General features: G+C 34.1%; 1 protein-coding gene across 1 annotated transcript in view; it reads right to left on the bottom strand.

The window, feature by feature from the left end:
* Nucleotides 1-1,875: 1,875 nt before the first annotated feature.
* The window catches only part of HEATR5B (HEAT repeat containing 5B), a 70,699-nt gene continuing 57,658 nt past the window's right edge, over nt 1,876-14,916 (bottom strand). Inside the window, exons 29-36 of the mRNA XM_054567798.1 lie at nt 14,019-14,273; nt 12,409-12,536; nt 11,349-11,493; nt 10,587-10,853; nt 8,954-9,178; nt 7,396-7,547; nt 6,006-6,219; nt 1,876-2,748 (exon numbers count right to left, since the gene is read on the bottom strand). Coding sequence (XP_054423773.1) covers nt 2,444-2,748; nt 6,006-6,219; nt 7,396-7,547; nt 8,954-9,178; nt 10,587-10,853; nt 11,349-11,493; nt 12,409-12,536; nt 14,019-14,273 — 1,691 coding nt within the window. The 3' untranslated portion in view covers nt 1,876-2,443. The remainder of the gene's footprint in view (nt 2,749-6,005; nt 6,220-7,395; nt 7,548-8,953; nt 9,179-10,586; nt 10,854-11,348; nt 11,494-12,408; nt 12,537-14,018; nt 14,274-14,916) is intronic.

The raw sequence follows: 14,916 nt of genomic DNA, 5'->3' as shown, positions 1-14,916 counted from the left end.
CTTCTCATTTGATGGCTGGGGAAACTGAGCCCCCAAAGGTTTAGGCCGTCCAAAGTTCTATCCCTGATAGAAGAATCTGTTTAGGACAGGACACTTGATTTCAGAGCTTCCTTCTCCTCAATTAAATTGAGAATTCAAATGTACTATAATATTATTAACAAGAATTTGGAAAGCAAATAGAGGATACTTTATTTCTTATAATAGTAAGATGGCTCAGAGTCAGCTTCTGAAAGAACCCACTGGCGATCATGATGCTCCTCCTTTCAGCTTCTTGATTTTGGATGTTCTTAAATAAATATGCTCACTTGGGTTGAGAAAATCTCACGGGTTGGGCAAAGAAACAAATTAAAAAATACAATTCTTCCAACAAATATTTTATAGCTATATTCTTAGAAAACAAGAAGTAAATGGTGGGGAAGAGTTTGGAGAAAGTATAAAGATGTACTGCGAGGGGCACAGAGAGGAATAGAAAGACTAAGGGAGGGAGAAGAAAAATGGCACGATCACTGCTGATGCACGATGTAGCCTACTGCAAAGTGGGAAACAAGGATTCTGCTGCAAAGCGGGAAATGATGGAAACAGCCTGAGGGGTAGCAAGGACAGCAGAAAACAGCCAATGCAGAAATAAACATACCTTAGAAATAGGTGAGTGAAAAGGTTTCATGTCTGCAAGAAACAAGGAATGGGAAAACAGTCTGGCAGTTCCTTGATAAGGTCAACAGAGTTACCATTGAGTAGGGAAGCCTACTCCTCGGTATATACCCCAGAGAAATGAAAACATATGTCTACCCAAAAACTTGTAAGCAACTGTTCACAGCAGCATTATTCATGAGAGGCAAAAGGTGAAAACAACCCAAATGCTCATTAAATATTGAATGAGTAAATAAAATGTAGCATTCACACAATGGGATATTATCCAGCCATAAAAAGGGATAAAGTACTGATGTATATGCTACCACATGGATAAACATTAAGTCCAGAGGCCAATCACAAAAGACCACATATTACATGATTTAATTTATATGAAATGTTCATAATAGGAGAATCAATAGAGAGAGGAAGTAGATTAGTGTTAATATAAGGTTAAAGAGAAATGGAAATGTTGTAGGGGTACAGCATTTCTTCTTAGGGTAATAAAAGTGTTCCAAATTGTTTTTGGTGATAGTTGTATTACTCTATTTATATACTAAAAACTACTGATTTGTACATTTTCAGTGGATGAATTATATAGTATGAGAATTATAGCTCATTAAAACTGTTACCAAAAAAAAAAAAAGCTCTCCAAAAACAAGGAGAATAACTTTAGATAAGCAAGTCTGAAATGAGAAACAACTCTGTAGAAATAAAAGTCAGTGAGAAATAGGTGAGAGAAAGCACCTATCTGAGATTTAAAAGACTGAATAAGAAAGACAGGCAAGGATTTTTGAGCTGCCAATTGGTGAGGCCTTGGCATTAGAGAGAATATAGAGGAGGCAGCAGATGATAAATAGGTATACATTTGAAATGTTCAGAAAGGTGACTTGCTTTTGAATACAGTCAATGTAGCACCGGTAAAACTTGGTGTTATAAATTTGCTAAACACTGTGGCAAACATTGATTTCATCAATTATCTATTTGATACGGTAAAATTCCCATTGCATTGGACATTGGCATAACTATAATTATGACTAATTCATTTTTGTATGTCCTGCAGCACTTAGCTTGATGCCTGGTCCACAATAGGCATTCAATAAATATTTGATGAATGAAACGAAGCAGAACTCGAGGCACTGTAATGATAAAACATAACTGAGGCCAAACTTTAGCCATTTAAAAAAAACACACTATTACTCCACATCTGAAATATTTTAATGGATCTTAATTGAAAGTTTTAATTTAGTTAACAGCTAAAAAACATACAAGCATAACTTAGTAACCTAATACGACAGTAAAAAGACCTATTAGAAAGGTAAGGACATTTTGAGAAATGCTAAGAAAATGTGACTTTATTCATATTATATACATTACAAAACAGACATTTTACATTATTTTGCTAACTTCAAAATTTAAATTCTGCTGTTTTTCAATTAAATTTTTCAGGACAGATGCTGAATCCTACCTATTTTTTCTGACAATATCAATAAGCAGCCAACTACATGATACAATTGTTTTTTAGCATTGAAATTTAAAAGTCTGGCTCAGTGTTTAAAAAATAAATTAATTAATAAAAGAGAAACACTATTAGGAGAAAAATGAAAGCACATTCACCGCATGATAAAAAAAAAAAAAAGAAAAAATCACTCCAACACCAGAAAGCAACATGAACGTTATTTCACCTAACTAACCTGGAAGCATATACCACCAATATACAAATAAAACAAAACCTATTGTCTGGAATGATTCAGTGGCTATCACTAATTAGGTTCTAGTTGACGATATAAATAAAAATGAATGGAATAGTAAATTAAAAAAAACTTGTTTTTAGCTTAATTGTTGGTGCAGAAGGTGCAGTAGGGGCTGGCTGCCTGGCGGCAGCTTTAGCTTTGCTGGCTTGGCTTGCTCGAACCGCAGTTTCCAGGCGTGTTTTCAACTCAGGAGCTGCTCCCATTACTGTCTTGAAAGCATGTGGATACAGAGGTCCAATATGCATTAAATTCTGGAGTGCAAACTCATGAAGATCTTTGGAGGCTGTGTTTGCTGAGGCAAAAGAATTTTCATCCAGCAGGTAAGAGATCAAAGTGGGAACTAGAAGAGCAAGTAACTGGACTCCTGCAAATAACAAAATTAGTCTGATATGATCATGAATCTGAAAATGAGACTAAACTTTATTTTTAAAACTAGGCACAGTAGTCTAAACTATAATAAAATATAAATAAACATGAATAATCTACTTTAGACCTCAATGGTAACTCATAATTAATATTAGATATAGACTAAATGCCCAAGCTATGTTAGGGTTGGAAACCAGGCTTGTTAAGAGTATATATTTTACATATATATTAATTTTATTTTAAAAACAATGCTTAGGCCTGGCTGGTGTGGCTCAGTGGACTGAGTGCCAGCCTGTGAACCAAAGGGTTGCTGGTTCAATTCCTAGTCAGGACACACGTCTGGATTGTAGTCCAGGTCCCCAGTTGGGGGCACGCAGGAGGCAACCACACATTGATGTTTCTCTCCCTCTCTTTCTCCCTCCCTGCCCCTCTGTCTAGAAATAAATAAATAAAATCTTAAAAAACAAAAACAAAATCAATGCTTAAAAGATTAAAAAGAAATAAACCCTTAACAATTGCCATGTAGTAGAATATGTTTTGAGAGTAAGATTGTGGAATACTTAAGGATAATTCAGAATAGGGAGGCTGGAGTAGGGAACGGGAACCTGAACAGCATCTATTTACTATTATTTAACTAAAACAAGATAATCTCCTTCTCTTTAAAACAGAAATACAACTCTTTCCCATTTCACCATTCCCTCACAGTGAGGAAAAAATCTTTCAAAAATAAGGGAATACATAAATATTAGGATTAAAAACAAGAACCCATGCCTGGCTGACATAAATTCCAAGCCCTGAAAAAAAGATTTATTGGAGACTTAATCCCCTTTATTAGTCTCTTTGTCTTTCCATATTAACAACTCCATCCTGGAATATAAATTTCATTAAAGCTGCTATTTTTCTTTAAAAAATGTAATCATATGTGTGTGTATCTTATAATCAACACTGAGAATAATTCTTTCTCCAGCTTCGATGAATGTTAATTTTGGTAGAATGGCAATACACCAAGTTAAAGCCAAAGGCTTCAGGGGAGCAGGAAACATCTGATACAGAATGTGGGATAGAAGATTCACTGCTGTCACCAAAGATAATAATCAGCGGGGCCTTTCCAGAACCCCAGCCCTACTCTGGTCCTGAACTTCTCCTTCCCCTGTTGGGTTTTTTCTCCACAACATCTATTCATTTCTGCACCTCACATCTAAATACCTACATCTAAAATTAATACAGTTTTAGCCATTTTTACCTCTATGTAAAATTATGTAGAGATATGTCTACACTATACATATGTTTGTGTATATATATAAATTTTATATCTATATATAAAATAGGCAAGACATATCTAAGAGGGGAAGGTGTTATCTGCATTTTCCCTCTAGAATATAAGCTCCGTGACAGCTTTGTGTGTTTTATTTCATGCTGAATCATCAATGTCTAGAACAGTGCGTGGAAAATGGTAAGGTATTCAATAACTATTTGTTGAATGACCAAATAAACATATACACACCTTTTCTCTTGGACACCATTCAGAAGTTTTTAACTACTGAATTTTTTCCATGTTAAAATTTCAGAAGAGGATAACCTGACATTTTAAAAGTCCAAAGCAAGTGCTCTAATCAGCCAGATTTAGCTCACGTTCTCTCACAAAGAATGACGGTAGTACTGTATAATAAGAACTTTTATAATGAAAATATAATAGTAAATTATCAAATAAATATGAAATTATCTTCAGCAATTTTGTACTTACTAAAGCAGCTTTCCAACAGCAGGTTAAAAGGTAAGCTTTTGATTTTAACAGTTCAAATATAATTAATTGGAAAAAACCTATTATAAATTATTTAAGAACCCATCAAGAATCTGGAAATGTGTGTTTTTAGCATTTTAGGACATATATAATTCCTCTTTACCTAATGCTTTTATTGCCTAGTTGAAGAGTGTATTCATACAGCACATAGAACAACTAGAGCACTATGTGCTAAAAACCTACAGTTAGCATTGGAGATATAGAGTTCATCAAAAGACTGGCACAGCTGAGCAATACTTTAGGATTTTATAGGTTTAGTAATTATTTTAAAATAACAAGGCCATGACGTAAGGTTGATTACAACTGCCAAAGAAACTGTGTGAAGGAAAACAGTTCAGAGTTCAGAGTGGCTGAATAACCTGGCAACATTTGAAGAACTGAGACCTGATGTAGGTTAGTAGAGTTATCTAAAAAGAGAAGAAAACACCTGAAGAGAGTAAAAATAGAATCAACATTGTATAGGGATCAAAATAAGCACAGCAAGAAAACTGGACTGGTCAGGTTAGTAGGTATACACACTGGGGGACAGAATAAAAGCTTTGAAAACCAAGCAAAGATGTTTCAACTTGATAAAATAATGCAAGAGGAAATTACCCAAAAGTCTTAAACAAGGGAGAGAAAAATTGTTTTAGATATATCTGATGTGAATATCTGCTAGTAAACTATTATAATTATCTATTTACAAGAATAGGAAGCAGGTTTCTCTTGAATCCTAGAGAAGTTCCAAAAGAGATAGGACAAGTTTTAAGTAATAGATTGAATAAAGATGATGGAGAGGAGTTAATAGTCAAGTCTAATTCAATATTTTTCGTTTGTAATCTTTGTCATGTTGGGTAAGAAAAAACTTATAGCCTGTTTCTATAATGGATACTGTAAAGTCAAAAATAAAAATTAACATTTGGAACTAATGTGAAAAAAGTTGAGTGATAAAACAAATTTAAAAGCTGAAAATTTACCTTCTTAGAATCATATTACTATAATTTGTATAACTACATATTGCAGTAGAACTTAGTATGTATGGTAAATATATATGTAAATAACTATGTACTACAGTATTATTAGTGAGATAAGTCAATACCATCAAGATTTCATTTTTTTTAATGGACTGCTCACTCAGAATACAGATGTTTTGTACTATAACAAGACTTTTAAGAGATAGAGTAAGCAATTAGCATTTTTTAAAAATTTCATATCTCTGACATTGATTCATTTATTAATTCATAGTATGTTTCTAATTAATGCTATCACATTCCATTAATATTTACCTTTTACTTTTAGTTTTTCTTTAGTACATATTTACCATCTGCCTTTGGTTTTTGCATAGCATTAGTCTTAGATTTAGTTTCACTGTTACAATAGCTTGTGTCTAATATTAAATGTGATTTATATTAGATCTTCATTTAGATTTATAGATCTTCATTTCAGACTAGTGGCTTTTATAAGAAAATACTTACTGTTCTGTTCTTCTCCAAGAGCAACCAATGTTTCAAGAACTTTGATTCCTTCTTGAACAGCTAAAAGCTCTGTGTTACTGGCTGGTCTGTTTCTTTCAACAGCTTTTAGCTTTTCAACCACTATTGGAGCTAATGAGTGGATATAGGGAGTTGAAAGGGCACGGTTGGAATGCTGGAACACTGAGAGGAGAAGCTGGTAACATTTGGCTTGAACCTATATAAGAAAATCATTGTTACTTAACATCTGTGATAGTTCTTATTTGCTGTACAATACATGGCATCCGAATACACACCGAAAAGATGTGACACTGCAGACTGAAAACAGGAACGCAGGACCAATTAACGCCATTTTCTACTTACAGAAATCAAGTAATCAAACTGCTAATAAGCTAACTAAATAACTGAAAATAAATTAATCAAATAAATATTATTTATAGGTTAACTGCCAAATTACCGTGCTTATATAGCTTGTACATTTTTATAGTGTAGGAGAAGCTAAACACCAGAAGTTTTCATTTCAATTTGTTTTGTAATTCTTTTTTTAATTTACAATTGTTCCTCCCACTTTGACCTATTTAATAGGAAGACTAATATTGAATGATGTCAAACAGAGCTATAAAAATACACTGCTTAGACACCTCAAATCCATTTGAATTCCCCAGAAGTGATTGCTTATGCCAATTTTAGTTTTCCAGGCCTGGAAAGTAAGGCCTCCTTGGCTCCATTTTAGATTAGAAAGACTTCATATTAATTGGAAAAAAAAAAAACCAAACAGGAAGGAAGAATGAAAGGTCTATTAACATACGGGACAAACAGTGGAATGAAACTGCTTCAGCGCTTTGGGAGAGGAGAAGCTGCCAAACCTTGCTGCAAATAAATCCCTGAGGGGTGTTTTTAAAATACAAATTTCTGACACAGGAACACAATAGTAAAGTCCAGGATCATGTTACTAAACTGAAATTTTTCAGATGTGTGGCAGGTTTGAGAAACATTAGTTTAGACTTCGACATTGTAAAACAATAAAAGTTTTTTCTGAAAAAACTAGAGTTTCCAATTGGTTCATTAAAACATGTAATAAGATAAATTTACCTTTTAATGCCCTTGATGTCATTAAGTAAACAGTGAAAAATACAATCATAGACTCATGTAAAATCTCTACCAACATAAGCGAGAAATAACCAAATATTTTAGATATTACAGAATTTTTTCATATGTAAATTAACATATACATAAGTCCCTCTTAGTGATTAAACCTTCTGATCTTTTCAAGTTTTTATAGAGCAAATACTAAGGTTTTCCTTTGCTACATCATACATTTTAATGAATCAATCTGAAATTTTCCTGATAAAGTGGAATATTTACCTCTATGTTTGTTTTAAGCACAACTTACCCATGGGTCACATGAATTTAATGCATTTTTAAATCTGTTCATGCAGCCATTCTGTAATGACTGGACTCCTATTATTTCACTGCTAGCAGACCACAGGAAGAGTGCAATTGCCGTTAGCATGCTCACTTCATCAGGCATAGGCGCGGATTCTTCTGAAATAGATGAATAATGATATTGAAATATATGAAAAGTGAAAGCAATGTGCTGTTTCTAAAATGCTTTGGAATTTCAGTCTTGAACAATAACCTTCTCTCTCCCCAACAACATTTATAGCAGTGTGTGCCTCAATCTAAAACAGTCCATAAACAACTTTATGAATGGAATTCATCTACTGCTGAGGAAATACGAGATACTTTATTAGAAGTTCTATATTTAAGTCCTTTTTCCTTATTTTTCTGGATGGTACAATAACAATTGAAAAAAATCAGCCACAAATCCTAATAAGAACTCCAGTATGAAAAGCTTATTAAGATATGAAAGATAAAAAAGATAATATGGAAATATAAAATTACTTAAAAGTCATTTAACTTTTTTTGATTTTTGAGTTTAGATTAACCAAATAGTTTCAAATGCTCTCCTTCCAAACAAAGTAAACTGATTTTGGTAAGATACTCTAAGTAACTTAAAAATCCAGAGTAGACTCTTCTTAGTCATCCTATTTAGTAAATGTGAAATTCTATAAATTCTACACAACCATAAGTAAAAAAAATATCCTGAAGATAGCATACTCATAATTCTAAAAGAATTTCTTGCTATTTCAAAAATTTATTCAGGAATAAATATAACTTAACCTAATGAAAATACAGTATATAATTAGAAAGACAGGAAATATGTATAGTTATTTTATAGAACAATACTACTAAACATAAAGAGACTTTATTTTATGATTACTATTTCTTCCAGAGCTGAACTTATCGACATTCTACATACATGAATTTGGGTTAATTTGGCAGCTGTAAATACCCAACAATAATCAGTCCTTTATCAGAATTACACATAAAATTGCTATGTATATGTTTATACTATAATGAGGGTACAAGACAATAGTCTATTAACTTAATATAAAAAATAAGTGATGTAAAATTCAAAGGATTCAACCAATTTACAATAACCTTAGCCATACATGTTAAAAACTTGTGAACTCCACAATAAGAATATTACTCTAGATGAAATGAGAACAATCTCTAATTCAGAGTTTGGTGATTACAAGCAATATTCTTGGTCAGAAAATTAACATTTTACTTTTGAATTGTGACTTCAGTAGTAGGGATAATACAACATGAGTCCACTATATCCTGGAGCCAGAAAGTAATGAAGTACTTCGGAAATAATGGGGCCATATCAAATCTCTCAACATGTATTTAATTTTTAAGACAAGGGCATTTAGAGTTCATATCCAGAAAGGGTACTGAAGTTCATATCTGAAAGATGTGACTAAAACGCCTCTCTGAGTTGATTCAGTGTTATACAGCAGTTTCCTCACAAGCTCATTCAATTAATTAGTTATTAGAGAAGAGATAGCCTACAGATTAAAAATTTTAAACTCTGCCTAGGTTACCTGGTTGTGAGTACTCCAGGATGCATGCAAGGGTGCTACGAATGAGAGCTGTCCACTGTTTCTGAGTGTCCTCAGTTTTGGCCATTGAAAGCGTCACAATATTTTTAATCCCTTGAAGAGCTGCACTAACTGGTGGAGGAACCTGATTATCTGCAGACTTTATTGCTGTGTCTTTCAATATTCTTGCAATTAAAAACAGAATGGTGGGCAGAACTGTCATACATCCTGAAATAAAAATAAATAAGGTTACCTCATAACTACTTCAGTTCCCATATATCAGCTGTTTTGTTCATATTTTTTTACAATTGATTGTGGTTTAATATTATTTCTTTTCTTTTTTTATACAAAATCTGCTGCATTACTATTATTACTATTCAATGTTTGAAAAAGAAAATAAGTAGCAATTTATTTCAAAAGGAGACAATATTTTCCTTTTTCAACTACTTTTTATTATTTCCAGTATTTTATCTATTTAGTATTTCATGCCCTTCACAATGAAATTAAGAAAGGAAGATGGAAAACACTACCATATTGATACTCTGAAAAATATCGGAGTAACTTGGTAAATCATGTAGCAATTCTAAGATGTGTAATCAATCTTCAGTGTACAAAAGTCAGCCTAACCAAGCCAGGTAATGATAAACAGGCCACGTGGGTAAGCAAAGAAGAAATGACAGAATCTGCCCTGACCAGGTGACTCAGTTGATTGGAGCATCGTCCCATACACCAAAAGGTTGCAGGTTTGATTCTTTATCAGGGCACGTATCTAGGTTGCAGGTTCTATCCCCGGTCGCGGCATGTACAAGAGGCAATAAATCAATGTTTCTCTCTGAGATCAATGTCTGTCTCTCCCCCCCCAACCCCTCTCTCAAATCAATAAAAATATATCCCTAGGTGAGGATTAAAAAAGGAAAGAAAGAAATGACAGAATCCTAGAATTTGTAGCTGAAAGAGCTTCAGGGTCATGGAATTCAACCTCCAACTTAAAGAATGGGAGAGTGGAAAGGCTCCCTTTACCACTCTGCCATTCTGTGGCTGTCCTCCGCCTGGAAAGCCTGCAGAGCTCCAACGATGGAGAAATCATTCTTTTCCCATCTGTGGGCTTATGCTGAGCTGAAATTTACCTTTATGTCTTCCGACAACACTATTTCTACCCTCTAGATAAACAGAGGGACATCTGCTTTTCCATTCAGTAGTTCTCTTTCGGTAACTGCAGATAGCTGTTACCTTTTTCAGCTGCAATTTCTTTAGTTACTCCTTAGAGTTGGTTGTCACTCTCCTCTGACATTCTTTAGTTTGTCAATGTTGCTCAAGAGTGGCAACCAGATCAGAAACTAAAGGGTTTAGTAATTCCACCTGGTGTTTGTCTGCTAAAATCCAACGTCTTCCCTCAAGGTGTTGTTCTGTCCTGTTGGTGGTTTGTCTGAAATACGTCTGAAAGGGGTATCTTGGGTTTTAGCTTTTGTAAATCTTTATAGGCTCCTAACTACAAACAAACCCTTAAAAAAAACCAAGTTCTTTCACACTTGAGACTTACGAATAAAATAACTTATACTAGCGCTTAAAATCAAAAGCAAGCTCATCTTTGTCTACCATAATATAATGCACTTTCAAGTAGTGATCAATACTGTACCAGCAGGTGAACAAAGAGACGGCAAGTCAGAGAGTATGGTAACTGTAGCTGCCACCAAACGAGCACTTTCTTCTGACAGTCGAGTTTTGGTGGCTATGTGACTTGGGGAGTCTGACATCTTGGTACTGAGGTGTGGCATGTGCCGTACTAAAATGAACATCAACAGCTCCATAGTTGCAAACACGAGAGATTTTCCAGGAATAAGACCGCCACTGTCACCTCCTTCTCCTAACACAGGACAGGACTCTTTCTCCACGTCATCTTCATCTTGGGTAAAAGAAAATTTAGTGAAATTTCCAGCAAAATAATAATACTAACAACAAATAGTAGATAAAACAACACAGTAAGTACATTTGAGAAATTCTTTCAAAAGAATTTAAAACTGAATGTCTGATATAACATGTCTTTCTCAGAATAATTATCTGCCTTATTAGAATTCTGTTTATTGACCTCTCTTCACAAGTAAAGGCAACCCATTTTCCACTTGAAAAAAATTTTATTAGATATTTTTATTAGGAATGAATTTCATAGTAGGAATAACATGTATATTAAGTGCAACCCTATGAAGTTGACACTTTTGAAGGTGAAAAATAGTTGACTATCAGCAATTTCATTTGGTTCTTTCTAATGAAAGCAAAGTTGACTGCAAATCTCAATGTATGATTAATTTTTTTATCTAAAAAAACTTCCTGGTATTAATATTTTAAAAATGAGAGTACAAATAAGATCTACGTCAAAGTTAGTGTAATTTCTAGTGCTTACTTAGAGTGTTTCTTTTTTCTTGCAAATAATCCTGAGCAGCTCTTACGATCTGCTGTACAACTCCAGTAACTAGCAGCTGGACAGATGGCGGATTCCAGGTCAATAAGAGGCGGTGCAAAACACTCAGCAACTCAACGCCAATCAGCTGTTATAAATTAATACAGATCAATTTAATTAATTTTCATTTCAAAGGATACATTTATATTCTAAAATCGACGAAAATGTGCATGTAAAAATAAATTTGGTAGCTAAAATTAGCATATCAAACTATGTAACAGATAAAAAATTATCACAACCTTGAGAAATGGCCACATTTTTTCTCAGCATATTTTCAGTCAACAAATTACTTTGTCATTTATATAATTAAATAATTTTTGTATTAAAAAGTGATTATTCTCCTATTTATTTCCTCTACTTGAACTAAGCAGTATTGCTGGAGTCCAGTGACATGCAAGTTTTTGATTTTCAACCTAAACTGAGTGCTCAAGAGGTGTCTACAAGAGATTCTAGGCACTTCTGGTAGTCCCTCTCCATTCTATCTCAGCAACTATTTCCAACTATCACTACTCACGTTAAGCCCTTTACTCAATATCTACCATATCAAACCCATCCTAAAGATAGATAAAGTCCTCCAAATATTCCATATAGAAATTAGAAAAAGTCAATCATTAAACTGTTGAGATGAGTACTTGAGCTAGTACAAAAAAAAATTAAGTGAGAGAGAAAACGTCCTCAAACATTTAAAAGTAGCATCAATTCTTTTTAATGGCCTTATAAATTACTTCAGCCTTTTATTAGTAGAATCATAAACCAGGACTGAGGTCATTTCTTAAGTTTTTAGTTTTACTTGTCTGCTGATGAATGAATAAAAGAAGGTATAGTGACTATCTCTAGTCCAGTTGAGCCTGGCCATCCCACATTCAGTATGGAGTCTTAAATAAAGCCAAAATCCTGAGTAATTACTATATAATGTTTCATATGTAAGAAAATTATCTTAAAGTAAATATCATGGGGAAAAAAGCATACAATTTGATTATCTATCCATAAGAATGGACTGTACCTGATCTTCTGCAATATGGACTCGGGCATAAGGAGAATCTAGTAAGGTATGTAAGGCCTGTAGACATGCCGTAACATGTTCAATAGGCTCCTCAGGTCTAGGGGAACAAAGGAACTGTATACTCACACCTGCGATGTACAAAATAAAAACACAGGTTTGTCGATATTAAACACGATTGCTTCAATATCAAAATTTTTTTCTATTTAAATTTACCTTTTTAACAAATTACTTTAACATATATTTATTAATACCTTAAAGTAGAGTTCAAAATAGTTTCCAAAATAAGCAGCCAAACGTAACACAGATTATAGCTTTGCAATTAGGTTACTAATCGAAGACCTTGGAGGTGGGAAGGTAGTTCTAAGATCATCAGGTTAAGAAGATACTCAATTTTTTATTTACATGACATTTAAAGTAATACATTAAGAATTTATGAAAATTGTAAAATTACTTTTCATCAAATGGTTGCCAAAAAATTTTCATACCTGCAAAGCTTTTTAAATGGCAAGGCACAATGGATATCATGGCTTGCAATTGCTCTTAATATGCATAAAGGGAAGGTCACTGTTTTGGAGATGTCATATTTTCATTTATGAGATATACTGACAAATTCTATAATTTCACATTAACAATTATGTTCCTTTTCCCTCCCAGAAAATATAAGATGGCTAAGAGCTTCATTAGAATGTATAACATTGATAAAATAATTTTAAATCAGGATTTATTCCAATTTACTTTTACTTTTACATTTTATTATTTCTTCATAAAACAATTTGTTAAGTGCCAAGCCAAAAACAAAACAAAACAAAAACATATTGTTGGAAAAAGAAGTTTATTTTGTTTCTTGAAAGAATATTGCTCTGTGAGTAAATGTGATAGCTAAAATTTTTAGAGTAGTTTTAAACAATTAAATTTTTAGATTAAAAATTCAACTAACAACTTAGAAAATGTGCATAAAATCCTCCTTCCCTTCTCTGATTTGTGCTATGTTAAATTTTCCACAGCATTAAAATGAAAGGTATGAAGGAGGTCAGAACATCCCATATCAAAATATGCCTCTTTGGTGTATTGATTATTTTGAGCTGAGCTCCTGGAGAAACAGCAGGTGTAGGGAAGAAGGGCTCTCTGACCCTCTTCTAACCAAAAGCAGGTCATAAAATTTATCATGATAAAAAAGCCCTCCCTGTATCAGGAAAAGGAGAACATTCGTATCACTAGAGACTGAAGTCCATGTCAAAAGAGACCTGTATAAACAAACCTCCTAAAATAACCCTTATATTCCATTACTTTCTTCCATATACTTCCTAGTCACTGTCCCCTGGCCCAAACCCCTTTGTCTTGCCACAGCTTCACAATTTATTGTTCTTTGTGTAATATAGTAGATAAGACTTTGGATCTAACGGCTACTTCAGTTCTTCGTTTTCCTTCTAAAGACTCCTGTGTACATGTAAAAATATTAAATAACTATGCTTTCCTCTTGTTAATCTGCCTCATGTGGGTTTAATTCTTGGGCCAGTCATAGAACCTAAGGGGGTAAAAGGAAGTTTCCCTACAGATATGACTTTTCAGAAGTTATACATGTCAAAGTACAATTAATATGGCTCACCTACCTAAAATCAGGTGCATTCTGTCTTTGTTAATTTCTGGTAAAGATTTAGCACTAGGTGTTGCTCCTGATGCTTGGTTTAAATTGACAGTTGCAGAACGTTTTTGTAAACCAGATACGGCTGCTGCTTCTGCTGACTCTGAACATGTAAATCCTGTGCTGTTTAACCAAAGTGCCACTGCATGGAGAATTGGGGCCCAGGAATTCCGGTAGTGAAGTCTAGCTGTATCAATAGTCTCAGGAGTATAAAATGCTCCACCTATAAAACAATAAGATCAATCAAAAATATTATTTTTATTCTAAGTGTTCACTCATTTATGTACAACTAACTTAAAAATACTCATTACATACTGTCTTAGTCCATGCGGGCTGCTATAACAAAATACCAGAAATTGGGTGGCATATACACAACCAAAGTTTACTTCTCATAGTCCTGGAAGCTGGAAGTCTGAGACCTCAGGCGTGGTCCAGCATGGTCCACTGAGGGCCTTCTTCCTGATTTACCTTTTTGCTGTGTTCTCACCTGGTGGAAGGGGTTAGGGAGCTAGGTGAGGGTGTCTTTTTGGGTGGGGTCTCTTTCTAAGGACACTAATTCTATTGATGAGAGCTCCACTCTCCTGACCAAAGTATCTCCCAAAGGTTCCACCTCCTAATACCATTACAATGGAGATTAGGTTTTAACAAGACATTCTGAGGGGACTTAAACATTCAGACCAAAGTACTACCAAAGAGCAACCTGATCAAAGAGGATTATCCTCCGTGCAAAGCCACCAAAAACCAACATCTTTCATGCAGCCGCTGAACTGGAGCACCTGTCTCTTCCTTACTGAGGCCGGGGTGTCCAGCCTTTCCTCTGCAACTGCCGATGCCACTGAGCATCCTCCACCTCTCCCCGCCTCCTG

This window comes from Pteronotus mesoamericanus, unplaced genomic scaffold, assembly GCF_021234165.1.
Source record: "Pteronotus mesoamericanus isolate MK-2021 breed Mesoamerican mustached bat unplaced genomic scaffold, CSHL_Meso_final contig_101, whole genome shotgun sequence".
Classification (NCBI taxonomy): Eukaryota; Metazoa; Chordata; class Mammalia; order Chiroptera; family Mormoopidae; genus Pteronotus; species Pteronotus mesoamericanus.
This window is presented reverse-complemented; position numbering and strand designations above follow the sequence as displayed.